Source organism: Aristolochia californica, unplaced genomic scaffold (assembly GCF_029961685.1).
Source record: "Aristolochia californica isolate CCGP_79_NKW_82.1479 unplaced genomic scaffold, dmAriCali1.0.hap1 SCAF_9, whole genome shotgun sequence".
NCBI lineage: Eukaryota > Viridiplantae > Streptophyta > Magnoliopsida > Piperales > Aristolochiaceae > Aristolochia > Aristolochia californica.
The window spans coordinates 38,311,947-38,339,202 of NW_027182290.1; the positions used below are offsets into that span (position 1 = coordinate 38,311,947).

At 41.3% G+C, this 27,256-nt stretch overlaps 9 protein-coding genes across 10 annotated transcripts; 5 read left to right on the forward strand and 4 right to left on the reverse strand.

The window, feature by feature from the left end:
- The first annotated feature begins 2,295 nt into the window (after window positions 1–2,295).
- Window positions 2,296–2,894, forward strand: LOC137942138 (protein SMALL AUXIN UP-REGULATED RNA 12-like). Its single transcript, XM_068787831.1, has one exon. It carries the CDS (start codon window positions 2,332–2,334, stop codon window positions 2,854–2,856), a length of 525 nt encoding a protein of 174 aa, XP_068643932.1. The 5' UTR covers window positions 2,296–2,331; the 3' UTR covers window positions 2,857–2,894.
- A 1,471-nt stretch (window positions 2,895–4,365) lies between these two features.
- On the forward strand, window positions 4,366–6,599 carry LOC137940424 (laccase-17-like). The gene is made up of 6 exons (XM_068785482.1): window positions 4,366–4,383; window positions 4,458–4,609; window positions 4,695–4,939; window positions 5,038–5,166; window positions 5,268–6,233; window positions 6,337–6,599. Exons 2-6 carry the CDS (start codon window positions 4,464–4,466, stop codon window positions 6,465–6,467), a joined length of 1,617 nt encoding a protein of 538 aa, XP_068641583.1. The 5' UTR covers window positions 4,366–4,383; window positions 4,458–4,463; the 3' UTR covers window positions 6,468–6,599.
- A 220-nt stretch (window positions 6,600–6,819) lies between these two features.
- On the reverse strand, window positions 6,820–7,203 carry LOC137940941 (auxin-induced protein 6B-like). Its single transcript, XM_068786061.1, has one exon. The coding sequence runs from the start codon at window positions 7,201–7,203 to the stop codon at window positions 6,820–6,822; it is 384 nt and encodes a 127-aa protein (XP_068642162.1).
- Window positions 7,204–8,757: 1,554 nt separating this feature from the next.
- On the forward strand, window positions 8,758–9,637 carry LOC137942107 (auxin-induced protein 6B-like). The gene has a single exon (XM_068787790.1). It carries the CDS (start codon window positions 8,887–8,889, stop codon window positions 9,370–9,372), a length of 486 nt encoding a protein of 161 aa, XP_068643891.1. The 5' UTR covers window positions 8,758–8,886; the 3' UTR covers window positions 9,373–9,637.
- Window positions 9,638–11,265: 1,628 nt separating this feature from the next.
- LOC137942062 (pentatricopeptide repeat-containing protein At3g42630-like) lies at window positions 11,266–15,773 on the reverse strand. Its single transcript, XM_068787736.1, has 2 exons — window positions 15,356–15,773; window positions 11,266–13,651 (listed from the first exon to the last, which is right to left on the reverse strand). Exons 1-2 carry the CDS (start codon window positions 15,470–15,472, stop codon window positions 12,494–12,496), a joined length of 1,275 nt encoding a protein of 424 aa, XP_068643837.1. The 5' UTR covers window positions 15,473–15,773; the 3' UTR covers window positions 11,266–12,493.
- On the reverse strand, window positions 11,525–11,974 carry LOC137940942 (uncharacterized). The gene has a single exon (XM_068786062.1). It carries the CDS (start codon window positions 11,972–11,974, stop codon window positions 11,525–11,527), a length of 450 nt encoding a protein of 149 aa, XP_068642163.1.
- LOC137942064 (glycosyltransferase family protein 64 C3) lies at window positions 15,706–17,253 on the forward strand. The gene has a single exon (XM_068787737.1). It carries the CDS (start codon window positions 15,711–15,713, stop codon window positions 16,827–16,829), a length of 1,119 nt encoding a protein of 372 aa, XP_068643838.1. The 5' UTR covers window positions 15,706–15,710; the 3' UTR covers window positions 16,830–17,253.
- Window positions 16,840–19,070, forward strand: LOC137942065 (uncharacterized). 2 transcript variants are annotated; one of them, XM_068787739.1, is made up of 3 exons: window positions 16,840–17,589; window positions 18,119–18,353; window positions 18,506–19,070. In XM_068787739.1, the coding sequence occupies exons 1-3, from the start codon at window positions 17,482–17,484 to the stop codon at window positions 18,889–18,891; spliced, it is 729 nt and encodes a 242-aa protein (XP_068643840.1). In that variant the 5' UTR covers window positions 16,840–17,481; the 3' UTR covers window positions 18,892–19,070. The 2 variants fall into 2 exon arrangements, with proteins under 2 accessions (XP_068643840.1, XP_068643839.1); XM_068787738.1 differs by having other exon boundaries at window positions 16,843–17,589; window positions 18,119–18,362.
- A 19-nt stretch (window positions 19,071–19,089) lies between these two features.
- On the reverse strand, window positions 19,090–26,587 carry LOC137942061 (ethanolamine-phosphate cytidylyltransferase-like). Its single transcript, XM_068787735.1, has 10 exons — window positions 26,256–26,587; window positions 24,572–24,980; window positions 24,061–24,296; window positions 22,695–22,858; window positions 22,439–22,510; window positions 22,042–22,109; window positions 21,746–21,866; window positions 20,390–20,455; window positions 20,155–20,277; window positions 19,090–19,419 (listed from the first exon to the last, which is right to left on the reverse strand). The coding sequence occupies exons 2-10, from the start codon at window positions 24,925–24,927 to the stop codon at window positions 19,348–19,350; spliced, it is 1,278 nt and encodes a 425-aa protein (XP_068643836.1). The 5' UTR covers window positions 24,928–24,980; window positions 26,256–26,587; the 3' UTR covers window positions 19,090–19,347.
- Window positions 26,588–27,256: the final 669 nt, after the last annotated feature.

Genomic DNA, 27,256 nt, shown 5'->3' on the forward strand with positions numbered 1-27,256 from the left:
TTCTCAATCAATTCCCTCTACCATCCGATCCTTTCTCTACCCACCTCAATCCATCATCTAATCTCAGTCTTATTCTCCCCTCCAATAATTTTCCTGCTTTCAACTGATCATATTATAATCTAAGTCTACTTCCTTTGTCTTCGTTATACATATGTCGTCTTGAATCAATCATTCATTCCCGGTGCTTCCTTCATGCTTCCCACAAAGCAACAGAATTTTCAATCCTTTTCATCTTATTTGTTGATTATCATCCTCAACGGATGATCAAAATGTGCTGATCCAATCATTGCATTATCGTCTTTCTGAATTTGCAGTCCCTGCTCTCGCCCAATCACCCACCAATCACAATTTGTACCAACCCATAACCTGTTTGTTCTTTTGTTTCTTTCACCACATTTAAACGGCCGCATACCCAAGAAAACATAAACAAAGCAGGGAAACCAAGGAATCCCGCCCAGTTGGTCAGCCCCCCATCCACCTTCGTAGATAGAGAAATCTGATGATTGATTTGGCAGGACCCACTTGCAGAAAGCCTCTTCTTTGTCTTGAGCGTTAAAGGAATGGTCAGACCATCACTCCATTATTGCTACACATCTCCGAATAGCCGACCCGATTCACTTCACTTGTTCTTACTTCCTTTCATCATTCAAAAATCTCTGTTGTTGTGCAGTTCTTCTTTGAGAGATACGAAAAACACTGAGCATCCTCTTCAATCCCAACCAGAAAAGAAGTTACCCAGAGAAGATTCATGCACGCATGCAAAAACCCAAGAAACTTCATAAAATTAAAGTTCTCTCTTTAAGTGAGTGAAGTGACTGCAATCTTCTTTGCTTTGTGAAGGTATCAGATGCATTTACTGCTATTGCATTTAACTCTGACTCTTATGATACGACCGATTTGCCACTTCATTTGTGATCAGCAGGGTTTCAATCTGTTTGTTTTCAGAGGTGGTATCACCTTCTAGCATAGTTCAAACACAAACTGGATTATAATTCTTCTCTCATTTAGGGTCGTGGATTTACATTTGCAAATCTCGGTAGGATTTTCACTAGTACAATTTTCTTTTCAATGAAGTTAGAGAATGCACTTCAAAACTTTTTCTGAAGCTTCAGATGATGAACTCCTATTGCTCTGATATCTATTATTAAAGAAACTCTTCTTTTTATATGCATTGTAGGGAAGTTTTCCAGCCGACAGGTTCAATAAGACATGCTTTGCAGCTTGGAAGGATTTCTGGTTTACATAGTTGTCTGCACAGTGCCACTAGTAGGATCTGCATTGCATTACCAGGTTTACACTTTCTTCTTCTTAGAAGATCCCAAATTCAAGCTTTGTGATTTTGTTGTTGCCTAAATGGTACTAACCCACAAATCCCCACATGGCACTGCAGCATCATGACATGTGTTTGTCAAATGAATCACAAGTTACCTCAATTAAAAAAACTTGGAAATATGCACTCTTGAACCAGATTAGGGAACCAACCAATCTAGAAATGAACAGTATCCATGGTGTTTAATCAGGTAACAGTGCTAATAAGAACAACTGTTTGCTTCTTCTGCATATGAGGAGGAGAGAGTGAAATATTTGAAATACAAAAGATTGAGTATCATGTGAACTGAGAGAAACAAAAAATTTATGTTAGATAATACTTGCATTGCTCAAAGAAGAATCACTTCATCTCACATGCTCAATGCAATCATAGCACAACTTGAGATAATTAATGCTGTTACAGTAACCACACTTAACCTGATTTATAAATGGTGAGGTCAACTTGAAGAAAGATTTTTTTTCTGCTTTGACCATTGACCAACTGCAAGTCCTTGTTTTCATTGAAATGGGCATGGAATGAAAAGGAAGGAGATGGATTTAGGACATGCCTTTATATCTTCATTTGGCATTCTTTGTGAAATTTTTTCGGTTTTCTGATCATTATCAAACTTATGAAATGTTAATCAACAGTTAAATTTAGCAGAAATCTGAAAGAGCTATAAGATTAGCATCCTTAAGAGTAAAAGGAGGTTAATAAAAGCAACTGTAATTACAAAAACCAAGGTAAGCCAGCTCCTTAAAAATCGATCATTACTCTTTTCTTGATAATAAAAACTGTTCAAGGGTTTTGATTATTGAGGCAGTTGTATCAGGACATGCAATTAAAATAAAGAGTAATATTTTAATGTTTGTAATAAAAAAAATAATACGTTCAATAATCAAACTGCAACAACTGATGATTCCCAACTTCTATAAATCTCAATCCCAGTTCTCAGAGATCCTCACCGAAAAGCTCAAATCCTTTGATATCTCTTGCTTTCTGAAACAACTCGAGGGGAAGTAATGAATTCCAAGAAATCCAACAAGATCAGTGAGATTGTTAGACTTCAGCAGATCCTCAAGAAGTGGAGGAAGCTTGCAAATGCACCGAAGAACACCTCCACCACCAGCGACGGAGGCGGCACTAAGAGCGGGAACAAGAGTATCAAGTTCCTGAAAAGAACTCTCTCGTTCACCGACACCTCCGCTGCCGCCATCTCCGGGGACGTCGTCCCGAAGGGGTTCCTGGCCGTGTGCGTCGGAAGAGAGCTGAAGAGATTTATAATCCCCACTGAGTATTTGAGCCACAGAGCGTTCGGGATTCTCTTGAGAGAAGCAGAGGAGGAGTTCGGGTTCCAGCAGGAAGGAGTACTGAGAATCCCATGCGAAGTATCAGTGTTCGAGAGGACCTTAAAGGTGGTGGAGGAGAAGAGGGTGTTCTCCGTGCATGAAGTGAGTTTCGGTGGAGATATGGAGTCCATTGGATGCCGTTCTTCTGAAGCTGAGATTTGCCAGTCTCATCTTCCTCCCAAGCCCATGTGTAGATGACTTTGATTTTTTTTTTTTTTTTTTCCTTTTTTTTTTTGTTTTCTCCCCCCTTCTAATGCGACTGTAATGCAAGAATTGATCGTTTAAAATGATTTAATCGCGGGTTAAAGCTATAGTTATATGAGCTGTGGATGATTAATATATAAATTAATAACCGTAGAGCTTGGTCCAAGTCGTACCATGTACGGTTGCTACACTATCAAGTGAGTAAAGAGCCAAAACCAGTTAATGCCAGCCATTAAACAAGCAATAATCCAATTTTTTAAAGCTCGAACTCGTCTGAACAGAAGCTTTACAGCTCTGTGCTCACATGTAATCTTTCATGATTCAGGACAGAAATGTACGACAGTACAGGCATTGGAAAACGAAGCGAGAAGAAACTAGATTTAGTTCAACACAAATCTTTTATTTTCTCTTTTTAAGTACCGCTCGAAAACTCTCCTACAGAGTTCCATGTTAATGGTATCCGAGGAACTTTGATGAAGAAAGCTCCGTCTCCGCTTCCCAGATTTCGCAGAACATATCAGTTTGACATTTATGGGACTGCCTGACGCCCTCGGCTTCAATGGCGGATGGCCCATGGGGGAGCCGCCCACTGGACTTTGTATCAGAGAATAACTTAAAGATGAGTCAAGTTGGTATTTGGTAATGCAGTTCACCGTTTGATGGGTGGCCTCTGAGAGGGTTCAGACTCGCGTTTCTGTTACCTTGGTGCTTCCCAAAGCAACTGTAAGCTGAAGGGAAGCCTTGTCGCTTGCTGCTCTTGGTTGCAACAGATCTCTCAAATGATCTTCTCAAGAGTAGTCACTAAAGGTCTTTATTAAGAATACAAAGAAGGGGCCAGGGAGTAGGAAGTCCCTTAGGGAGGAGTACTCCAACAACCTCACTACTGTAAGCTACAAAGACGCGACAAAAATGAGCTTTGGTTTTGACAGGGAGAGTCCTCTGTTTACATACTCAATTAGCTCAAACAATGCTCTATAATCTCATGATCTGATGATAAAAAGCAACACGGAGGAGAAAATAATGAAGTTACAGGCCTGCTTGTGGTCTACATTGGAGTTAAATATGTTTTCTTTGGCAAAGTGGGTGTCAAAATTAGTTGACAGTTCCTCATCTCTGCAACTCCGGTTGAGTGTAAAACCAATTTTATGGGTATTTGGTTAAACAGTGACTTTGACATGGCTACGTTGTCTTAATAACCAAGAAAAGATTCAGCATCACCCGCAGGCAATAATAACAAGAGTTGATTGAACCGAAAGACCATCCGCCATTGGAGAAACTGGACCCATGAAGGTCTTTCCTCCTTGACGATACCAAAGGTTGCTCGGGTGCCTCTATATAAACGACCGTGCAGGCTTTTATGGCAGTCAAGCTGGAACCACCACATTCGGCACACATCAGTGTTCAACCCTCCCATTAGCAGAAATGGATAGCTTTCTGCTTCATTTACTGTTTGTACTGACTACCCTTTCAATCGTCGCCGTGCTCTGTCATGGGGAGCGCACCAGACACTACTACTTTAATGTATGTATCTCGATATCTAATCTTCGTCTTCGTCTTCGTCATAAAGCTTTATATTTTGTTTCTCTGGGTTGCAGATTGAGATGCGAAATGTGACTCGGCTGTGCCACACGAAGAGCATCGTGACAGTTAATGGCCAGTTCCCTGGCCCCAAAATTGTCGCCAGAGAAGGTGATCGAGTGCTCATCAAGGTCACTAACCATGTCCCCAACAACGTCTCCCTGCATTGGTAATGATAATACCGATGCTTCTCTGTTCTGTAGGCACCGGTGTTTACGTTTTGATGTTCCTGAGCTGATTTGATGAAAAACCAGGCACGGGATTCGGCAGCTTCGGAACGCCTGGGCGGATGGTCCAGCCTACATTACCCAGTGCCCAATACAGACTGGCCAAAGCTATGTTTACAATTTCACCATTGTAGGCCAGAGAGGCACGCTCTTCTGGCATGCACACATCTCCTGGTTAAGATCGACACTGTATGGGCCAATCATCATTCTTCCCAAGCGTCACGTCCCTTACCCATTTCCCAAACCTTTCAAGGAGGTTACCCTTGTTTTTGGTAACCAATCTCAGCCTGATCTCCAACTTTCTTGGGTAAGCAAAGAAAGGTGATAAATTATAGTGGATTTTGTATGTGATGAATTGGCTGCCTTGCAGGAGAGTGGTTCAATGCTGACACAGAAGCTATAATCAATCAAGCTCTTCAGACTGGAGCGGGACCCAATGTCTCGGAAGCTTACACCATTAATGGACTCCCCGGGCTCCTGTACAATTGCTCGTCCAAAGGTGGGAACCGGGAACTGTTTATTGACTGTTAAATGCATCGCTCATTGATTCAAAGTTCCAGGAAGCAATTCTTTTTTGTTTTGGTTTTGCTGATAATGCAGATACGTATAAGCTGAGGGTGCAGCCTGGGAAAGCTTATCTTCTTCGACTGATCAATGCTGCACTCAACGACGATCTCTTCTTCAGAATTGCCAACCACACCCTTACAGTGGTGGATGCTGATGCACTCTACGTCAAGCCTTTCGACACCGAGACCCTCCTCATTACTCCCGGCCAAACCACGAATGTCCTTCTGAAGACCAAACCCTTCTATCCAAATGCCAGTTTTCTCATGGCGGCAAGGCCCTATGCCACTGGTCTTGGTACCTTTGACAACACCACTACCGCCGGTATTCTCGAATATCATAAACCCAATTCATCTTCTTCCACGAAGAGCAACCCTTTAGCTCTCCTAAAACCACAGCTTCCTGCTCTCAACGACACCGCCTTCGCCGCGAACTTCAGCAGTAAGCTGCGTAGCCTGGCTAATTCTCAGTTCCCCGCCAAAGTTCCCCAGAGCGTGGATCAGCGGTTCTTCTTCACTGTGGGCTTGGGGGCCAACCCCTGCCCAAAGAACCAAACATGTCAAGGCCCCAATGGCACCAAATTCGCCGCTTCAGTGAACAACGTCTCCTTCATTATGCCAACGACGGCGCTGCTCCAGGCCTACTTTTCTGGCCGAACGAATGGTGTCTTCACTACCGTTTTCCCCATCGTGCCTCCTTTGCCGTTTAATTACACGGGAACGCCTCCAAACAACACCTTCGTGAGCAATGGAACGAAGGTGGTGGTTCTTCCATTCAACACGAGCGTGGAGCTGGTGATGCAAGGTACGAGCATCCTGGGCGCGGAGAGCCACCCTCTCCACCTCCATGGCTTCAACTTCTTCGTTGTGGGACAAGGATTTGGCAACTTCGACCCGAAAAAAGACCCGCCGAGGTTCAATCTGGTCGACCCGGTTGAGAGAAACACCGTGGGTGTCCCGTCCGGAGGTTGGGTAGCCATTCGTTTCATGGCGGACAATCCAGGTCCTTGTTTATAGTTCAATTACCGAAATTCACCAGCTTCTCAGATATCTGAATTCTTGCTTATGAAGGTTTTGACGTTCGTTATTTATTTACGTGAATGCAGGAGTCTGGTTCATGCATTGTCACTTCGAAGTTCATCTTAGTTGGGGTCTGAAGATGGCGTGGGTCGTCCTGGACGGGAAGCTGCCCAACCAGAAGCTATCTCCTCCACCCGCCGATCTCCCAATGTGCTGATTTCGAAACCGTTTTGAAGTTCTGCTTTAGGAGGTGTAGGGAAAGAAGTCGATCGAGCTGAACTTCTTCCACGCCGAACGAGATTGTCCCCAGTCTTTCAATTTTAAACACGATTGAATTCCTTTCTTCCTTTTGTATGTAGAGATGAGGTCGTATTGTTTGTTCTTTGTTTTTTTCATACTGTCATGTATTCACTATTTCTTGCAAATAAAAGCTGCATTTTCTATACAATACCATTGCCCTGTTATATATTTGTGAATATCACACAGGAAAAAACGGGTGAAAAGCTTTTTTATTGAATGAGCAGACTTGAGAAAACCAGAAAGCGTACTGTTTAGTTTTTATAGAACGGCTAAAGCTTCTTCTTCCTTGAATCCTTCTTTGAAAGTCGAAGAATTTCCTCGAAATCCTCTTCTGCGCAAGGAATCCTAAGAGCCCCCGACTGTTCGAAACCGAATTCCTCCTCCACTCTCTTCATCAACTTCTGGAAAGCGGGGAGGCAGAGGTGGCTGGTGGGGATCACGAACCTCCGCATCTCCGAACCGACGTAAACCGCCATATGTCCTTTCGGAACTTCTGCGGGAAAACTCCTCGACTGCTCCAGCAGCGCGCTACGCGCATTGTCCTCGGAATTCGACGATGCCCTTTTCCCAGCGAAGGGAAGCAAAAACGGGTTTGCGGGGACGGACCGTGCACGACGGAGAAGTTTCGCCAAAGGCTTCCGGCCGGAATACATGAGGGTTTGGTAAGAGATGGCTTTGAATAGAGTGTCAGATCTGGTGATCAATGCTTGAACTGGTGATTACCAGATATTTCTCTTTGCTTCGATCATGAAAGAAAAGATTCAATTTCTGTTAACTGGGAAAAGGAAAGCAAATGGTTGTCTGTATAAATTGGTCGATGCTGCAAATCTGTTTTGTAGGTGAAAGATATTCCGAGAGAAATGAATTGCGTATCAAGAAAGTAAAATCTGTAAATAAATCAAGCTTCGGGGAGTCGAAACAAGGACGAGGCTGGAGAGGAGATTACTAGTTTACAGATCAAAATCCTTGTCCTGCTCCGAGACAATTCCTCTACAAGGGAGAGACGAGGAAGCAGGAACCTCTCCCTCTGACGAGATTTGACAAATAAAAGGACCGTTGCGTTTGGCCGTTTTTCTTTGGCTTTGAAATCCTGACGACCACCGAACTCGATACTTAATTTTCGGAGCCATCACAAACCATATACTATCTTTTGACTCTTATCCTTTCAACGATTCAATCCCTTTCCCGCCAACGAATAAATTTTTTCAAAAAAAAAACCCGGTTCTTCCGATTGGTTTTATTGTTCAGACCCGCCCATAAATAATTCCCATTGACCGAAAGAAGGCGGGGACCAAAAAGAGAGCGACTTTCCACCCTCGAAACATTCTTTACACGTACAGGCCCACCCACTCGCCATGTCTCACGCGACTCAGCAGTCACTGACTCAGTACGGGATAAAAAACACAACGAGCGACCGAGGCATGCGGTTCACAGTCACGGGGAGCCGCGTCGCGTCAGTTAAGACCGAGGGGAACACAGGGACACACCTCGTCGAACCAACCGACTCGTAGCCAATCCGATGGTCTACCGTACACCTGGACTCAACTAACCTTTTCCCGGTTCCCCATACGGTGAGGACTGACTAACTGACCGACTGAGCCGGATCTCTCTATCTCTCTCTCCTCGCAGTCTCACGTGCCAAGCAACGAAAAAACGGCCCCGAGATTGAGGTCTCCGAGGACGCTGACCGTGGTACTCTTTACCTTCTCTCTCGGGAAACGCTTACCTACCCGTATTATACGGTCTCATGTCGGGATAACGTGGAAAGGGCCGCCGCGATCATCCCGAATCTCCAACCTCGCTCCTACCCTAGGGTACCTACCCTACACGCTCTCACGGGCCGTCTCTGCCCTTTCAAAGTCTTGTGGATTCCTATTCCTGCGCCGGCGCTCACTCAACCGTTACCGTTACGATCACGTGGGTGCCTTTAGTGGTACCAACCCTAAAACCTTGGGGGGGGGGGGGGTCTCTTTGGCCGCAACTTGTTCGTTAATCAACCAAATAAGACTTTCTAGGGTGAATTTGGAAATTGGGAGAGGCGCCAAAGTGATTGCCACGTGGATCGTTAGTAATCAAAGTACGAGTACGAAATGGTTTGAGGGTATTTTGGTCATATCAAGACAGTCATTTACTTCACTTCAATTTCCCTCCTCGTCTCTCGGCGCCTTCCTCTTATACGGCCCCGTCTCTTTTACAGGAATCGCAACTCGCTTCTCAGAAGAAAAAAGGGAGAAAACAACGGCAGAGGCAGTGCAGTAAAAAAGCACCTCCTCGACTGTTTTCTCTCTGCTATACTCTCAATCTCCTTCGTTTTTATTCTTCCGAGTTTTTCTTCAATGGCGAGCGCCTTCAAAAAGGTTGACAAGATCCGCCAGATTGTTCAACTCAAGCAGCTCATGAGGCGATGGAAGGCGTTGAGCCTACGCCGGCGCTCCGGCGTCTCCCAAATTGACGACTCCGATTCAGAATCCGTCGCCACGCCTCGCAAAATCCCGCCGGGGTTTCTCGCCGTCTACGTCGGTCCCGAGCGTCGCAGGTTTGTGATCCCGACTCGGTACTTGAATCTCCCGGTGTTCTCGTCCTTGTTAAAGATGGCGGAGGAGGAGTTCGGGTTCCAGTCAAGGGGAGGGCTGGTTTTGCCCTGCGAGGTCGACATTTTCAAAGGGGTTCTGAGGATTTTGGAGAAGGACGAGCAGAGGTTCTGCAGGTTGGATCTTGACGATGTTCTGGAGCTCTTCGCTGAGGTTGGTCTCGACACTTGCAAGGAAGGCTCCAAATCTGCTCATGCCTTCTCGCCTCTATTACAGAAAACTAGGGTTTGATGATTCGGCTCTCGGGATATTTTTTTCCCGAAATTTTCACAGTTTTTAACCTTTTTTTCTTTAGGTGTTTAGGATTTCGATTGTATAGGGAAAACACAAAAAAAAAAAAAAACAAAATCTCTTTTTCATCCATGAAGCCCTAATTTTGGAGGCTTCAATGTGATGTTCAACTTCTACCGTTCTCGTTTTTTGCATCTATGAATGTAGGAGTTTCTGTGCGGTGGGAGATGTTTATGACAATGATGACAATTTCGAGTCGACTAGTTCTTAATCCAAAAAGCTTTCTTTTTCTATTCCATTCCATGTCGATGTTATTCTTTTGTTTTTTCTTTTCTTTTTACAAGATGTAAATCTATAATCTTTCGGAACTCAGACGTCTCAATTCATTCAACAAAACCACCATTAAATTTACAGAGCTTTGAAATTCCAGAACGAACTGGCGCCTCTCTTTCACGAATCACAGATGCCAGGTCCAGAACCACTACTACGTGTCTTAATATTCATTAATTAGAGCTGAGTACAATAGCTGTAATTAGCCAATTAATCATAACATGTGTTCTTCAATAATGACTTGCTTTACGAACCCTTGGCTCAACCATGTCTCCTCTTTCCAGTATGTAAGTACCCATTTCGCTTCCTTGCGCCATTAAAGATCTCCGAATCTCGCTTAAATGCTTCCCATCTGTAACAGGGGCAGTTTCTTCCCGAATTATTAGGTGTTTCTGCCGCTCTTTAAACCCAACTTTTTCAGTAGTTCAAGGTTTCTTTTTAAGTAAACTAAGTCGTGTTGTTAAAATTGGGTGATTATGGCATTATTTTATTGCCGGAGAATAGAAATATTCAACTGCAACTTGAATCAACTGAATGTCATTCATCGGACATTCCCGTCGGAAAGGATAGAAGAATAAGGATATTCAGATTAAAAATCCGTCTCCGATATGCGGGGATAATTTTGAGTTTTATTGTTAAGATTTCTGATAATGGACGTTAAGAGTGAATCAATCAGGTCAAATCCGAGATCTTTAAAAACCTCTCTCTCCCAGAATTTCAGCTCATTAGATAAGGCTTCTTGACTTGATAAGAGCAAAGGTGATTAATGGGTGAAGATGAAGCAACCCTAATTGATATTTCTGTGTCATCATTTTGGCAAATTGGTTTTTATCTTTTGTGTGGAAGAATGCGTTTGAGATAGACCTGGAGTGAAGTGAGAAGATACCCTGAGCTAGATGCGGCAATCTTCTTACTGTTTGTCTCTTTCGTTCGTCGTTTTTCTTTATAATTGTTTGTAAATTTGTACTCTTATGCACCGAATCTGTTCCGGGATTCGACTCTGCCAACGTCTCCGATACAGAAAGAAGTACCGGCCACAGCAAGTCGGAGTAACTCTGAAGGAGGCCGACCCTGTGTCCAATTTCTGGAGCAGGTCATGATGCCGGCACCGGTAAGCCGAGAGAGGTTTGAAAATTGGAGTTTTAGGCAACTACCACCGGGGGAGGATGGACGTGCCTCGTTCCATTCACGAATAAACCGAAAATAGTAAATAGTTTGGTAAAACATAAATTATATAGTAATAAAAATAATTATATAAAAATACAAAATAGTATATTATCATATATAGTGGAATGAGGACGACGAAGAAGAAGAATCACAACTGTAGTGGAGTAAATGAAGAGCCTTGGTGTTCGATTTGAGGGTTGCAGCTACGGATTCAAGCTGGTTTTCTTATTTTTCCCATAAGAGTTAAAAATTCGACGATTTTGTGGCGAATTGTTTTGTGGATAATGGGGGCCAGTGTACTCAGCGAAGAAAATTAATGTTTTGGAGGCGAATCGGAATCTTGCTGGCTCTAAAAGTTCTTATTCTGTGTCATGAATTCCAGGAACTTGTGATCCATGGCCTTGAAGCTACGACTCGCTCTGCTTAGATTAGATTCAAATGACTGTTTTCCTAAAAAAAAAAAAAATTTTAAATATTACTTCTCATAAAATTTATCCGGGATGCCAAGCAACAGATTTGAAAAAGTTCCTCAACACAAACACAGAAGAACAGACTCGGAAAATCCTCAAAACGAGCAAACTGACCTCACCTGCACAAGAATATTTCATGTAACAGGGAAGAGGATGAAGGTAGTTGGTACCCAAGAGAGTGCGATTCATGTCGACCTTGTCGAGCTCTTCACCGAATCCCACATCTGTCCCAATGCCCCTAGAACCTGTGGCATCACGTTCCCAATCCCTCGCGCAGCCAACCCAGAGGCGACCCCAATGGCGACGCTTTCGCCGTACCCGGGCTTGGAATCCATCTTCATCTCCAGTATGGCCAGTCGGGTGTTCACGTTGTCCAGTTTCCGCATCGTGTCGCCCATGAACTTATCCTTTCTTCCCCCACCAGACCCCAAGACCTTCATCAGCACCTTCTGCAAATCTTCAATTGCTTTCAATGGAGCTTCCTTAGAGTCCACGCCTTGGGCCTCGTAGTGGGCGATGACCTCTACAGCGGTGGGGGCTTTTCTATTCTGCCCTTCTTTCGTTGGTTTGGTCGGAGGCGATGGGTCCGCCGACGGGATCGGAGGAACCTCGACCGGTGTTGCTGGTTTTTCCATTTGCCTTCTCCCTCTGGCAGCTCGAGAGATGGGATGGTTCTGGAGTCGGTAACAGAGAAGCCCTAAAGCGATAAGGATAGTGAGGAAGGTAAAAAACAAAGGTTAAAAAACTGATTCGATTTGCAGAATACAGATGACGGCGGGATGGCGTTAAAAACCCGATGACCGTGTAGTAGTGATAATGCTTCAACTAAACGACAGCCGCTTTCGCTTCTTCTAACCCAAGTACGCAACATCAACATTCCATAAAATTCTGTTATCATCTTCCAGTAATATTTTAAAACGAACATCTAGAAAAAGGGGTCTATTTACAAAATCTCCAGACCAGAAACTCATATAAGAATACACAAGAGAGACAAATCTTACACGAAATCTCTGTTCTGAAACTCCTACTTCAATCAATAACAACATTTGTTGTTTTCTAAATCCTTTTCTAGTTTGTTCAAGTCTACTGTAGTTGTATCCCAGAATTGCACAGAGAACAAATTGTGTTAAGCCAGAATGGGATACCAGGATTAGTCAGTAGTTCCAAAAGATCAGGTTAGCCCTGAACTGCTTCTTGAGATATTTCCTGATCAGCTTGGAGTAAGTCCATTCCTTCTTAACATTGGACTCCAAAAGAACCTCTGAGGTGGAATGAAAGTCCCCCTTACCAAAGACTTCGAAGACTATGGGATCAGTGGAGATGACTGGAACAGTATTTGGATCCATTCTCTCCAAAGCGAAGGATAGATTTCTTCCAAGTCTTCTATCCAAGTAAGTATCAACTACACAACCATATGTTACGAGATCAGGGGACACCTTCTCATGTCTCATGTGCTCAAGGCTTAAGTGAAGATCCCAGAACATGGACATCCTGGAAAATGCCAATGCCCGTATGTTGAATGTAGTAAGATCAGGTGAAAATCCACTTCCAACCATATTTAAGAATTCTCTCTGCAAACTCTTCATTTTGAAGTTAGCAGCATAGGAGAGCAAAAGGAGATTCCACAAGAGATTACCAGTGTTCTTCCTGCTAAGACCAACATCTCTCAAAAACTCGCCCAACTTATAAAACCTCCTTTCCTTTATGTAGGCAAGTGCCATAGCCCTAATTGTCTCTTTCTCTATAAGGATTCGGGACCTCTTCAACCGAAAGTAAGCGGCCTCCACCTCAGTAAAAGTCCCATAAAGAGAATAGTACCTAACGAATGCATTTCCAGTGGTGGAGTCGACTTTGAAACCACTTGAAATCATCTCTTTCATTGCATATTCCATGAATTCAAGTTGCCCACATTCTCCAAAGCACAAGATGGCCAATGGGTAAACCTTAGAACACAGTTCAGGGTATCTGCTCGCGACTTCATGCATGACTTGGGACATCTCATGAAACCGATCCATCTTCCCATAAGCATCCATTAAATCCCGAATCACCCCAAGCCCAGGCACATAAGAGCTATTCAAAATTTCATCCCAAATGGCACGAGATTGGGAGAAGAGACCATTACAGGCGTAGCAGACCATCAAAGCTGACAAAGTATCACTGCTAGGTTCTACTTCTTTGGATTGAATCTCAAGGAAAAGTTGATGAGCTAACTCAGGCATCTTATTTTTACCCAAAAAAGATATTAGTCGGGTAAGTTCAACATGTGTGGGTATTCCAGCTCCTCTTCTCTGTGGCTCCCATTGTCGAATTATCTGTATCCACATTCCAAAAGACAAGGCAACAGGCTACGATGATTAGTCCCAGCCAATAAAAATCCAATTTCTAAACCAGATTGTGTAAGTTGAAATAATAATTTTCTTCGACCATCAACAGATAACATCTGGCAGTCAAAACGATTAATTACTGAACAGAAATCCATAAAAATTTCCCTTTCGTTCAGTATGCCATCTTCTAGGACCCTAAAGTTCATAGAAGAATGCCATATATCCAGAATGCAGTGGCAACAAGGCAAATGGTGCAGAAAGTAAGCTGAAGCAGATATTGGCTGCTGAAATTTTTATCATCCATTACTTGCATAATTGCTATTTGTAGAGCATCAAATTTTGAAATGGTTGAAAGTAAAGTAGAAACAAGATCAACCTAAAAGCAAGAGCAGGATAGAGAAACAAGACGAAGTAAGAAGAATTGGAGGTTCAGGAACCAACTGCTAGAGGAGAAACCCATTCATACTATCCAGTCAGTTTCAGAAAGCCCTGACAATCCTCCATTTACATCCAATAAAAAATGGAGGATAATGCAAATGCTGAGGACAGAACCGGGCAACAACCTCCAACAACCAAAAGCGTAAATGTTTTTGATTACTAGCACCAGGAGAAACAAAATCTAATTCTTATTCTTCCTTTCTAGTCTACAAACCTTCATCAATTTTTTTGATGTTTTTATTTTTATTTTATATTTTAATTGGGTTGATCTAGACCCTATGGGATCCAGATTGGTCCTCTGCCCCATTTATTGAACTGGTCAAGTTTGGATTGACCCACTTAACTACAGATTTTTGCTCTCAAAAAAAAAAAAAAAAAAAAAAAACATTAACTAGAGATTTAGTTGGACTGAAGCATAGAAAACACATTCATCTCTCTGCTCTCCTCTACCAAATGGATCAAATCTGCCCATTAACATTGTAACTTTGATGGGCTTTTGGCTGCTACATTCCACTTAAGTGTCTCTAACTGCCTGATATGATGTCAAAGTGCGACGAGGAGCTGTTCCTACTACATGAAGACTTGTTGTTACCCACAGAAGTCTGAATGTCCTTGCCAAAAAAAAAAAAGTTGCTCTTTGATCTTGAACCCATTTCACTCCATGACAAAACATAGTCAGCAGAGTTGTAACGAAAAACAGAACTAATATACTTGACATCTTGACAAGATGTAACTCTGAAGTTGTTGAGGAACCTATTTTTCCAATAATATGATCGTCCACAATTTTTTTATCAGAGAGTACCAAGAAAGCAAACAACCTGCACAATGAATAATCTATTATCCCATGTATAGAACATCAATTGCCTTGAGAATGTCACAGGGGCTTCTGGTTGAGAATTATAGCTGAGGAGACCTAACAACAGCCATGCTATTTGCCTTCATGCTCTCTAGTGGAACTTTTAATGTACCTGAGTTTTGACCGATCAGAGAAGTGAACCGATTGCTTAGCAGCGATTAATAGATATTCAATTTCTACGAACAAGAGAGCAAAGACCAGAAAACCTAGGTTTTCTTTTCTCTCTCAATGAAAATTTCGAAAGACATATTTTCAAAAGATTACTAAATAGAAATAAAATTAATATAATCCCGTTATTCTAAGTTTTTAGTCTAATGATAACAAGATACAAATAGAAATATATATTTTTACAACATTTTCATGAGAAATAAAAAGCAGAATGAAAGCGGAGGAAGTACCTCTTCGATAGATTGTTGGAGCGGTGCACAACGAGCGACAAGCAACGAGCGCTTTTTCGCCCAGCATTCCAAAGGAAATGAACAGAGATCGAGTTTGTTGGGCATAGAGATCGCCATTAAAGTTTCAGAGGAGCAGGCCTGGTTAGACTCTTCAAGCGAGTGGACGATGTTGAGAGAGAAATAGCTGTGGCTTCTTAGAATGCGTCTGGCTGTTGTTTGAAATAACAAAAATAGGATGAAGGTACGAAATGTTCGTTTATCCGGCCCACTTGATCACGTGACGTGATCCATCATAGCCGGTTAATTAATGAACAGCACCAGACCAGAGCTTAAGAAAGTTAAAAAGCAGACATTAATGAAGGAAGCCGTGTTCTCCTTCCTCAGCCCCAAAATGGCGTTGTGCCCAAATCCCTTTTTGTTCCTTGCCATCTTCAATTTCTTCGTCCTAGTTTCTCTCTCCAGCTCGTCGGCTAGGACTTCTCCGGCTGGAGTGGATTTCTGCAACTCCGAGCTCCTACCACCTCTTCATCTGCTACACACCAACAAACTCACAGTCCTCCTTTCTGGTTTTTCAGAAGCCCGCCTTCCTTTGCTCCGATCCTTGGCTATCTCCTATTCCACCCACCCCGCTGTCTCCTCCGTGCAGATCCTCTGGTCGAATCCCTTAACCGCAAATCGAACCTTAACCCAAGCGCTCCATCCCTTCCCCGTCCACCGAAACCCTTCCGCTTCCCTTAACTCCCGCTTCCTCCCGCGTCCATCCGTCCTCACCCGCGCTGTCGCCATCGCTGACGACGACATTGAGATACCCTCGGACTCGCTCTCCTTCGCCTTCTCAGTGTTCAACACCCAGCCCCATCGGCTGGTGGGTTTCTTCCCGAGATCTCACGACCTGGACCTGGCTGCGAAGAGCTGGATCTACACGGTCCATCCGGACAAATACTCTATCGTGCTGACCAAGTTTTTTATCATGGGCGTGGAGTATCTGTACAGGTACAGCTGCGGCGGTGGAGAGAAAATGAGACAGATGAGGGAGGTGGTGGATAGGAAGAGGAACTGCGAGGATATTCTGATGAACTTCGTTGCTGCAGAGAGGACAGGAGCGGGGCCGGTGCTTGTGGAGGGTAAGGGGTTGAGGGATTGGGGAGATGTAAGGAACCAAGAACAAGAAAAAGAACAAGGAGAAGAAGGAGAAAGAAGAGGTAGCGGAACCGGAGAATCACAGCAAGAAGAAGAAGAAACCAAACCGGAGGAGGATTTGGGAAATGCGAACGGGAAGGTGAGCATTGTGGGATTGAGTAAAAGGGGAGGACACTGGAAGACGAGGGGAGATTGCATAAGAGAGTTTCATAAAATTCTGGGGAAGATGCCTTTGAGGTACAGCTACGGGAAGGTGGTTGCTGGGATTAGAGAGCAGGCCTTGTGTGAAAAGGGAGGCAAATTGGTGGTTTGTGATCAACAGGTTGGTGACTGAAATCGGTAGCAGTGAAAAGTGTTTGTAGAGAACCCAACTGACGATTAAAATCATGGAGATGAAATGACAGTTCGGGGAGAATCGTGGTAGTCAATGAGCAGTCGAAGGATGTAGAGAAGCTGGGCCTGTGACTTGGTCTCAAGCTATGATGGGTTGCCCCAGTTGAACTCTTCCAAATTGCTCAAATTTTCAGAAGCAGAGAGTAATCTTTCTGTACAGATGGATTCTGTAGATCGCAGCTCTCACACAGAAACTAAGGGGAACGGAGCCTTTTTTTTTTTTTTGGGTCTTCTGTAGTTTTTTCTTAATTTTAGAGAGGGTCCCACTCTCACACGCGCCGAAAAAGAAGAGCACGCGAAAATATATGTTTTCTATTAACTTTATTTTATTAAAAGCTATATTAGACCGTGGCTGATTCTGGAGACGTCCAGAAAGTGAAAGAAAGAGCCTCGCCTTTGCAGTTTCTCTCTTTTACTAGGCAAATCATCCAACGACGCCCCTCAACTACCTTTCACTCTGACTTGGGAGGGTTTGGAAATCGCAGCGCTAGTATCTCTATATTTCTCTTTTTAATCGTTTTTTGTTTGTCTGTGCAAGGGATTTGATCTCGGTCAAGTTTCTGTAGCGTTTCCCCCCCTTTTTTGGCTCGAAAATGGCGAGTTTCCTGTCGGTGAAGTCGAAACGGAAGGATCTTGAGGAAGTTTATGATGATTTCTCCGACTTTTCTTTGTCTTCTCCTGCCCGGAAGATTCGAAGACTGGTATTAAATTTTTTTCCTGAAAACTGCTCCGGATTTTTTTGTTGCTGATTGGATTGCTAGACTGTTTTTTTTTTTGGTTGTCTGATCTCGGCTGTCTGTTGTGCGATCAAGTTTTTATGTTTTATTTTGGTGGAAATTTTAGCTTGTATGAATTGTAACCTTTGAAAGATTAGGTTGAATCTTACTGAATCTTATAAGCTTAGTAGTTCTTTTTATTTTTTAGAAAAAAAAATTCATCCATCTTTATCTGTACTTCGTAATATGACACGATTGATTGTGAGTTCTATTTCTATCGCATATTTTATATGATAAATAACGGAATTACTGAATTTTTTTATTTTTTTTATGTTGAAGAACTTCTAGACCTCCGGTTGCAATTCATGAGTTCTTTTTTAATCTCTAAATACAGTTTTTCCTGATCTGTTGTTCATATTCCTTTTCTGGAATATATTATATTTTTAACTGTTTTTAAATATAAACGGCTGTGAGAAAATGACTTACTTTTCCATGGTTTTGATATACTTTCAAGGATGCGGAATTGCCTCCAATAATGGAAGAAGAAGAACACATGATTCCTCCAGTTTTTGAGCAACCTATGCCCGAGGAGCAGCCCAGAGCTTTTGTGGTGCTAGAGGAAATGCCGCCTCCCCCTTCGAATGAGGAGGAGAGAGCACTTGTTGTTTACAAGCCTGTGAATGCACCTTACTTGCAATCTCCAACTACTTCTGGCTTATCGTTCAAGGTGCTCACGGAACTGATCCCAGGTTTTGACAGTAAGCCTTCAAAACTCTTCTTTATCTTCTTTCAAATTATGAACTTCCAACTTGCTTCGTTATGTCTTGATTCCTTCCATTTCAGAGTTTTTTTCTTTACGCGCTTGAAGAACAATTAACTTACGGGGTGAAAATGCTTGTAGATCAAATGTTCTGGTCAGGCTGGTCAGGGCATCCAGAGGTAATAAAGGATGCTGAAAATGAAGAAAGAGAGACAAGTAAGAGATGTCTTGCTGTTGTTCCATGGACGCCATCTAACATCCCGACCGGCCAGGCAATAGAAGATCCGGCATCAACTAACACTATATCAGAGCGAATGGAGGCTGAAGCAGGTGAAGCCACAAGCATGGAAGTTGAGGACGAGAATAACTCATTCTTTGTCCAAGGACGGGCAGGGGGATCTACTGGCGGTGCTGAAACTGTTATGGTCTTGGACAGAACCGAAAATCCACAACAACAGTGGCAGCAACATTGTATGGCTGCACAGCTCCCTCCAAATACCACAACGCCTGTCATGTGGTCATGGTGAATCACAGAATCGGTCCTCTTATAACTTCTTTAGACATTTAGTAGTCACTCTAGGATTTGGTTCATACGCTCTAATGAATCCAGGCCTGCTGCTAGTAAGACAAAAAGGGTAAACAAACACCCAGATTTTTTTTTGGACAAATTTTCTTCACCGTTAAATGATATTCTCATTCTTATTCACTTTGGCATCGTGATGATAGATATGAAGAGAAATTTCATTTTGGTCAACAGTATGCAAATATAAAAACCTCTAGTTTGAATTGTACATTGCTAAAAAGTACAAAAAAATACAATTTCGACGCATCTCATGAGAGGGGGATGTGTTTTGCCACAAGGAACTGGAGATTTGACTTTTCCTAATCCTCATGACGAGAGGATCAAAGTGGCATCACATGTCATTGAGGGTTGACAGAATCGATTACAGTTTCCTCTTCCAGGCCAGAGATATCAAAAGCTTTCAGTCTCCAGCTACATACTTCTTTTCGGCATAGTATTTCCTTTCACTCTCTTCCTTCTTCTTATTGCGCATCTGCAATAGTAAGTGACTTATTATATTATTAACCTAAGTTTCCAACTTCCATGGAAGAGAAGGGCGATGATACAGTCTTCATTAGCATATTCTTGAAATAAATTACCTGGGTCTTAAGAAATATTTCAGCCTTCAGAGCAGTAGATAGAAACAGATATCATTCAATAAGGTAGAGAATCATTGAGCACATATCATAAAAGTGACACTGAACGTGATGTATAAGAGGAATATAAATATGATATGCTGGTTTTGAGAGTACCTAAAGTTTTTGTTCTGCAATTTGATGATTTTAACATGGGTTCCAAGTTCCTTCTAATCATTGGGCAGTAATTTAAGCAGAAATTCCATTTGACAAGTTGAGAAAAAATGGTTGAATGCTTAATGCTTGTTCAATATGTGCAGAAAAATAAAACAATGCTATGAGGTTGTGTTAATTTGTCACAATGTCATGTCTGAAAAGGCATGACATACAAAATGCCTCTGAAAAATTTCGGTTATCCTTAATGGTAAAAATGGCTGATATGAGGAACAAATGACTTATTTTAAATTTTAAGACCGTGAGTAGGAACCACAACCTGAAAATGGAAGGGATGGTGGGTTGGTTCTCAGAGTTCAAGTCTCATTGGGGTAGTATGCATGTGTAACCAATATTCAAAAAAAAAAAAAAAAGGCAGATGGGCTTTAACTGACTTAACTTTTTAAAACTAAAAATAAAAATAAAAAAATGCAACTTACCTTAAATTTATCAAGGTTTGCAATAATTCGCCTAGCTACTGAGGTTGTTGTTGTACTTCTAGGGCTTTCAATCGTCTGGAAAATTCCCATGCTCTTTGGAACAGAATAAGGATCATCTTCACCCTACAAAATGCAAGGTGTTTCTCTAAGATCACATGCATGATAGCAAAAAAAAAAAAATGTTTAAAATAAAAATCATTAACCGAAAATGTTGAAAACTAAAAATGTTACTTACATCTATGGGGAGATTACTCTCGCCAACAGTCCCACACACAACCAAGAATATGTTGAAGGTTGTTATCTGTCAAGAAAACAGACATGTCTGCTCAGCAAGCAAGTTGATCAGGGTGTTAACTCAGCAATAGAGGAAAAATTATACTGCAGTATTTATGTGTTACCAACGTTTGCTATTATCAGGTACTGCAAAATAAAAAGATTACAAGCAGCATGACAGTTTACTAGCTTAATCTATGAGAGAGAGAGAGATCATGGCTTCTCAAGGTGATTCTTTTAAAGGATGTACATTTCAAAATTTTCTTTGCTTCTGATTTTGCCATTTCATATGCAAAAGAATGACGACATCCATTAGATGGTGAAGCTCAAAAGGGTTAATCATATTATTTCTTTTAAAGCTAGGTCTAGGTTCCTCCTGAAATGACTAACCAACATTAGGAGAGGCCTTTTTCACAATTAATAGCAATAGGATATTTTCGAACTTCAACTTATGTGGGATTACACTCACCAACTCCTCCTCACACCCAGACCAAAGCAAACAGACAACAGGTCTGTGAACAGTATAAACAGGGAAAAAACTTTACGGGGCATGAATTAAGCCTAACAGCACTGACATCCTGCTCTGATGCTATAATAAAGTTGGGTCCAGGTCTATACTGAGATGATTAACTGAGAATTTTCACAACGAACAGCCTAATATGGGATTATTCCCACTAACAATGTCAAACTAGACAGAGTCAGCTACAAGTAAGTTGTTCAAAAGACACCTAGAGAAGACCTCTTATGGTGAATTGTTATTAATATCAAATGCCTATCCAGAGCCCTTTCTAAACAGTGTCGGTTACAAACAAGTTGTTCAACAGATACGTAGAGGAGACCTCTTATGGTGAATTAAAGGCAACATATCAATACCCCAACAAATATTTGGCTTGGTCAGAATCAGGTACCAATTTAGATACCAAAGAGAACCCATCATTGGCGATAACCAACCATCTTACCATGAAGACTGAACTTCCAGGTGAAAAATGAACCCCCATATAATTGAATTTGATAACATACTATCAATTAAGTTATAAAAATAATAACAATCTTTTTTACTGATTCAGGTCAAAGTTGTGCATTTCTTCATGGAATGTTCTTAGTAGATAGACGGATACCGATGCATATTCTTTCAATGAAATATTTCATAAAATAGAGCCATTTGAGTATTAATCGCGCACATATTTTTTTGATAAACACAAAATATCTTTCATAACTTCCCATTTTTATTATCACAACTCATCTTGTTAGGGTTTAGGGTTTAGCAACAGAATGTTCACAAAATGGACAACATGGCTTAGAAGCTCAGAATACATACCATGTCTTTTGTCACTCCCCGAGGTGCCCCAATAATAACTTCATCAACATATCGGCATGCCAAAACACCAAGACTCCGTTCATGAAGATGCATAATTGGATGATGAGCACCTCGTCGCTCGCTGCATTAAACCAATGTTCATTAAGTCTGAGCTTATAAAGTCAACTCTTCCATATATCCAGCAAAACTGAACCTACCAATAGAACCATATTAAATGGAAATAACTGACAAGACTACGAAAAAGTTGATGGTAGCAGTGCAAAAGGAACAAGCAGTAGAGGAGTCAAGGACAATACCTGACAGTCTGGTCATTGTGGACTCCCACTAGAAGAAAATCCCCAAGCTGCTTAGCATGCTTCAGAATCTGATTTAAAATAAAGAATAATTTACATTCTGAACACAGAAAAACACCTTCAAATGATACCTATGGTGCAAAGCTCTTCAATCAGAATGCGTATTATATAAACTAGACAACATTGAAAAAGAAAGCAACAACATCATAATACAGGACAAATTATCACAAACAGCTCATTGGTTCTTTATAAACCATGTGTCTGAAACAACTCAAATAACTAATGAAACTGCAACCAATTTCACAGAAACAGAAAAGAATAGTAAAAGAATGCCATAATAGTTAAAGGTTTGATTGAGAAAAAAAAAAACGATCAAAAAAGAAATAATAATCAGCAGTACCTCCACATGACCAACATGAAAGAGATCAAAGGCACCATCAATATACACCACACGAGCGTTTGGTCCAGGCCCCTAAAGTCAGATAAGTAACAAGCTTTATTCAGAAGGAGACAATGGAGAGAAGAAAGCCGATGATCATATCTGGTCAGAGGAAACTGATATGGTAACAAAACATTGAGAAGAAACTATTGCACAGTGATACATGTCAATCAGCAGAACTCTTCTCGCAACCAAACTATGATCAGCTAAATGATACCTTTCCATTTGAAAACTGCACAATCCTACGAGATGTAGGTAAGAAATGAGATACAGATGCTCCCCTTGGACCAGTATCTTCAGCATGAGTGCCATGACCTTGCAAAGATGCCAAGTGGCAGTCATTGTTGACTTTGGTATCCCTCATAGCAGCAAGAATCCTGCCTAATATAAAATATGTGCCCAGTGAGGTGTAATAAGACCATTTTGAGCATACAATATCCTCACAAAGAAAAGAAATAGAGACACAAAATTGACAGGTAAATCAAGAAGATTTTATGTTTCTTCCAAAGTTGTTCTTGTCAGGTTCTTTATCAAAAATTAAAAAAAAAAAAAAAAAACTACTTATTCAAAAAAATGTTGTTCTTGTCAGGTTGGTTACAACTCTTTTATGATCTCACCTGAACTCATGATCATGCATTACCAAACCAGATGCATGAAAGAAAATACATTCTTAAATAACTAGTGTTGCAAAATTTTATTTCTTTTCCATTGAAAAGGTGATGCAGCTTAGAAAATAAGAAGAAAGCAAAACCTAAGCCAGAAGTGCTTCAAAATTTTATTAATTTCAATCTCAAAAATAAATAACAACAGTGCTCTTGAATCCCATATTTAAAAACCTAGAGTTGAGTTTCTTATTAAAACTAAACCATAGACTTGCTAACGCAAGCAACTTACGAACAGAAGACTTCCTATGTAGGACTAGACTAACTAATTAAAGATCAACTTGGACCTAGTGTTATAAACTGGACTGGACTGGTTGGTTGAACCAGGTTAGACTGGACCCAATCCCTTGTCTGGGTTAGCATTGTATGAAACCCAGAGTCAAAAAAAGGTTGACCACACTGGGTTTACTGGCTCAACTGGTGAACCGGCTGACCCAGCCAGGTCAGCTGGGTCACTCTCGTGCTGGGAAGTTCCCCATGCACACCATTGGGAGAGAGGACAGGATGACTGCCCAACTCCTTTTGTCAGGCACTGACAGGGGAGGGGAAGGGTGGGGCGGCAACCCCCCTCCCCCTCTCTGGAAAAATACAGAGAGGAGCAAGGGAGTTGTGACCCATCTCCCTGCCCTGCTCACAGCAACGGGGAAAGAAAGTTGATTGGTGTCTCAGACAATGAAAAACTTAATTGGATAACTCGATGGTCAAAAAAGAGAAAATAACCAAACAACTACAAGTCACATTTATCTCTGTTTCAACCACTAGTTCAGGCTAGAACTTGGTAGAGGTCAATCATATTATGGAGCCAAGTGACCTACAGCAGTGGTCATTGACACAATATTGTATCAGCTATGACCTATAGACTTGTACAAGCCATAAGTACAAAACAGTGTCAGTTGCTCTAGCCACAATGAAGTGTATTACCAACAATATCTGTGCTTGACACACCCTCAGTGCGTTTAATCTGCTTGTAACGTCCTGCCTTCTTTGCCAGAGCATAGGCATCAGTCCCATCTGGAAGTAAGCAAGGATCATCTCCATGTATGATGTAGTCAATCCTATGCTCATTGAAGAGACTTCTCATGAATTTCTCAGTGATTGCATAAGGAGCATCAGTAATGACCTCATCCACCCACTTCAGCCCACTAACAAGAGTTACCCTGTAAAATAAGACAACACATACTTAAGCAGGCTAGGTAACCAACCAGGGTCTCATCTTCTCATAGAAAGCATTTATTGCTGATTGCTATTAAGATCAACATGTCTTCAAGATTTAAACATGTGCAATTTGGGCAGCATATGTGAAAGATTAGCACTCCAATTTTTTCATAATAAATAATTATGATTATTAGTAGACATGAAAATTTGAAGCTAAAAATAATCATAAATGTGTCAGATGTAAATGCATACACAACATGAAAAGAATAACTTTTACCTCTCTTCCATGGATAAAACAGGTGGCCCCTTGTTCTTTATAATTTCTTCATCACTTACTACACCAACCACTAATTCATCCCCAAGTGCTTTTGCTTGTCGTAATGCATTTGCATGGCCATAGTGCATGAGGTCAAAACAACCATCCATATAAACTCTTATGGGGTTTTTCTTATCATATTTCTTCTTTTGAAATAATCCCAACTCTGGCCAGAAAAATGGCACACTAGGAACTCCAATGCCTCCAAAGTAACTTGTTGATAATCCAAGAAATGCAATTGTGATCATTATGCCACCAAACAGTTGAGGGTAGTAAAATACATCCCAATTATGACTCTCAAATACCAATTGCCCCATCTGTGTGTTACTTTCAGTTCTTCCAGGCGTCCTTGCTCACTTTATAAATGATACTGCACAATTTACTATTGTTTCAGAAAAGAAAAAATTTTGAAAAAAATTGCTAAGATTAAAGAATACGACAATTTTTTTTTGGATTATTACAGAATAAGATAATATATGTCAGTTCACATTAGATCATTTAGTAGATCTTCAGAACATGAACAAAAATCAAACACAAAAGCTAGTTGGAGGTATCAAACTGAAATACACATATACCCAGGAAGTAAGATAACTAGATACATGAAGAATAAAAGCTTTATTTCAATTTTCAAGTGTCGCCAATCAGCAGCAAAATGATGGGAGGGCTGAAATTGTAAGAGAAGCCACAACCACATGCATGAGGAGGTTTCCACAAATTGACAGTAGTATTGGCTTTGAAAAGAAAAATGTGACTTCGAAATTAAAGGACTCCAAATAGGAGAAGCCAAAGCGTGAAACTGATCTTGGAAACATTAAATAATATTGAAAATTTATATGATAGCCAAACCACCGGAGAAACTGACAAAGTAATGAGTGTCAAGTGAACCATGAAAAAAATTGTAATGGAGTTTTAAGTCTTTTTCACCATCTTGGAGGCTACTTGTTTGCAGGATCTAGTTTCATTTTTTGCACCAGGTGATGCACATTCCTAATTTCATCTTGTGTACGTTAGGAAAGGACAGAAATTCTTATAGCAGTATCTCACACTCGTATAGTGACCTTCATTTTCCATCTTTAATCAAAATCTTTCCATATGATCATGGCATCTGAGCATATAAAGAAAACTACATTTGCTATACTGATAATCAAAGTATAGAAGAGGCCACCTAACTTGCTGGAAACAAAACTTTGATTTTTCCAAATAACCAAATCGAGATTTCAGGCATCGCAATTCGCACTGAAATTCAGGGGGAAAACCACGGATCCAGTAAAATCCAACACAAAACTAAAGAGAGAGAGGAACAGAGAGAAGCAACAGGCGTGAAAAAAAAAAAATCTTAGAAGCTTTTCGTGTGCATGATAGATCAGTCAGAGACCAGCAAGAGGCAAAACCAGGCTCTCCCGGAATATAATGTTTCGGCTAAATACCAACCATCCGCAATCCAAATCCCGCTTTCAGATATCTAACAAATTAAATCAATAAAACAGGTCCCACAACGCACTTCATTTTTAAGGTCTAGAAGAATGGCAACCCAAAATTGAGAAAGTAAGGGATTAAATAATCCTAACTGAACAAGAATTGAAGAAAAAAATTACATATACCGAATTCCATAACCTTCAAGCAAATCATAACCCTGAAAACATACCTTCCTCCCTCCTTGAAGATCTTGAAAATGACGAATGCAAATTGGAGAAAACGTGGAATAACTTGTACCGCCGATTCTCTATGCTGTTCAATGTATTAGGCGGTCGTGCTGCTCTCCCTCTCTCGCAGCAGCAAAAGAAAGAGAAGAGCGACAGCGAGGTATGAGGGCGTCACAGAGGAAGATTCTGCTCCCTTTTAAAATCTCTCACCATGGGACCCTCGAGATGCAGCGGCGTAAATTTTCGCCATAAGAAACAGGAAATTCCGATACCAAACGTGGCAGGAGATGACTGGTTGACAGGGTCGCCTATTCAGATCTGTAAAATTTGGTGGTCTTCGAGGTTCGCAAATGTTCACAGTACAAGTTGCGGCAATATGCAATTTTCGTTGAAAGCGAATCCCCGTAAACGACAGATTACCGAAAACAGCCTCGGATTTTTCGAGAAGACAGACACCGCTGTCAAAATGATCGGCGCGCGATGACGCAACTCTGCAAACCGACTAAGGAAGTCGTGTTTCAGAAATGAGATTTTTTTTTTTACCTATTTATAGATAAAATATATTTTCACTTCGATCAATTTTTTGAAAATTAAAATATTAAAAAAATTAAAAAATTAAAAACTAAAAAATTTTAAGACAAGCAAGTTGACCTCCGAGGGAAATAATTTATCGCATACGTGGGTTTTTTTAATAAATTTATAACTTTTTCGTGGGCAAAAAAACCCAGACTTTTTCGCAGCTTTGATCGAGTAGGGTCACGTAAGTCTTTGAGGAGAGCTCCAAATTCGAATACCGCGTCGTAGTCAATATCAAACTAGATATAAGAGAACGACCCCCCGACAATGTGTCGAATGTCACACAGCAAGCGCGTGGTACCACAGTTTTTGTTGCCTTCAGAATCCGTAACCGTTACACATGATAGAAAAACTGGATAGTAACCGATAATGATTATGACCGTTTATGCATCGTCAGCAAGCCTTCTTGATTGCTAATTCCATTAAG

Excerpts from the sequence above, each read along its gene's own strand:
- LOC137942138 (XM_068787831.1), top strand. The coding sequence starts at position 2,332 with ATGAATTCCAAGAAATCCAACAAGATCAGTGAGATTGTTAGACTTCAG.
- LOC137940424 (XM_068785482.1), top strand. The coding sequence starts at position 4,464 with ATGCGAAATGTGACTCGGCTGTGCCACACGAAGAGCATCGTGACAGTT. Across the intron at positions 5,167-5,267 it reads GTACAATTGCTCGTCCAAAG|ATACGTATAAGCTGAGGGTG; the intron begins GTGGGAACCGGG and ends CTGATAATGCAG. Across the intron at positions 6,234-6,336 it reads TTTCATGGCGGACAATCCAG|GAGTCTGGTTCATGCATTGT; the intron begins GTCCTTGTTTAT and ends ACGTGAATGCAG.
- LOC137940941 (XM_068786061.1), bottom strand. The coding sequence starts at position 7,203 with ATGTATTCCGGCCGGAAGCCTTTGGCGAAACTTCTCCGTCGTGCACGG.
- LOC137942107 (XM_068787790.1), top strand. The coding sequence starts at position 8,887 with ATGGCGAGCGCCTTCAAAAAGGTTGACAAGATCCGCCAGATTGTTCAA.
- LOC137940942 (XM_068786062.1), bottom strand. The coding sequence starts at position 11,974 with ATGGAAAAACCAGCAACACCGGTCGAGGTTCCTCCGATCCCGTCGGCG.
- LOC137942062 (XM_068787736.1), bottom strand. The coding sequence starts at position 15,472 with ATGGCGATCTCTATGCCCAACAAACTCGATCTCTGTTCATTTCCTTTG. Across the intron at positions 13,652-15,355 it reads TCCAACAATCTATCGAAGAG|ATAATTCGACAATGGGAGCC; the intron begins GTACTTCCTCCG and ends ATGTGGATACAG.
- LOC137942064 (XM_068787737.1), top strand. The coding sequence starts at position 15,711 with ATGAAGGAAGCCGTGTTCTCCTTCCTCAGCCCCAAAATGGCGTTGTGC.
- LOC137942065 (XM_068787738.1), top strand. The coding sequence starts at position 17,482 with ATGGCGAGTTTCCTGTCGGTGAAGTCGAAACGGAAGGATCTTGAGGAA. Across the intron at positions 17,590-18,118 it reads CCCGGAAGATTCGAAGACTG|GATGCGGAATTGCCTCCAAT; the intron begins GTATTAAATTTT and ends TATACTTTCAAG. Across the intron at positions 18,363-18,505 it reads ACTGATCCCAGGTTTTGACA|ATCAAATGTTCTGGTCAGGC; the intron begins GTAAGCCTTCAA and ends AAATGCTTGTAG.
- LOC137942061 (XM_068787735.1), bottom strand. The coding sequence starts at position 24,927 with ATGGGGCAATTGGTATTTGAGAGTCATAATTGGGATGTATTTTACTAC. Across the intron at positions 22,511-22,694 it reads TGCAGTTTTCAAATGGAAAG|GGGCCTGGACCAAACGCTCG; the intron begins GTATCATTTAGC and ends ATCTGACTTTAG. Across the intron at positions 20,456-21,745 it reads GGGGAGTGACAAAAGACATG|ATAACAACCTTCAACATATT; the intron begins GTATGTATTCTG and ends TTTTCTTGACAG.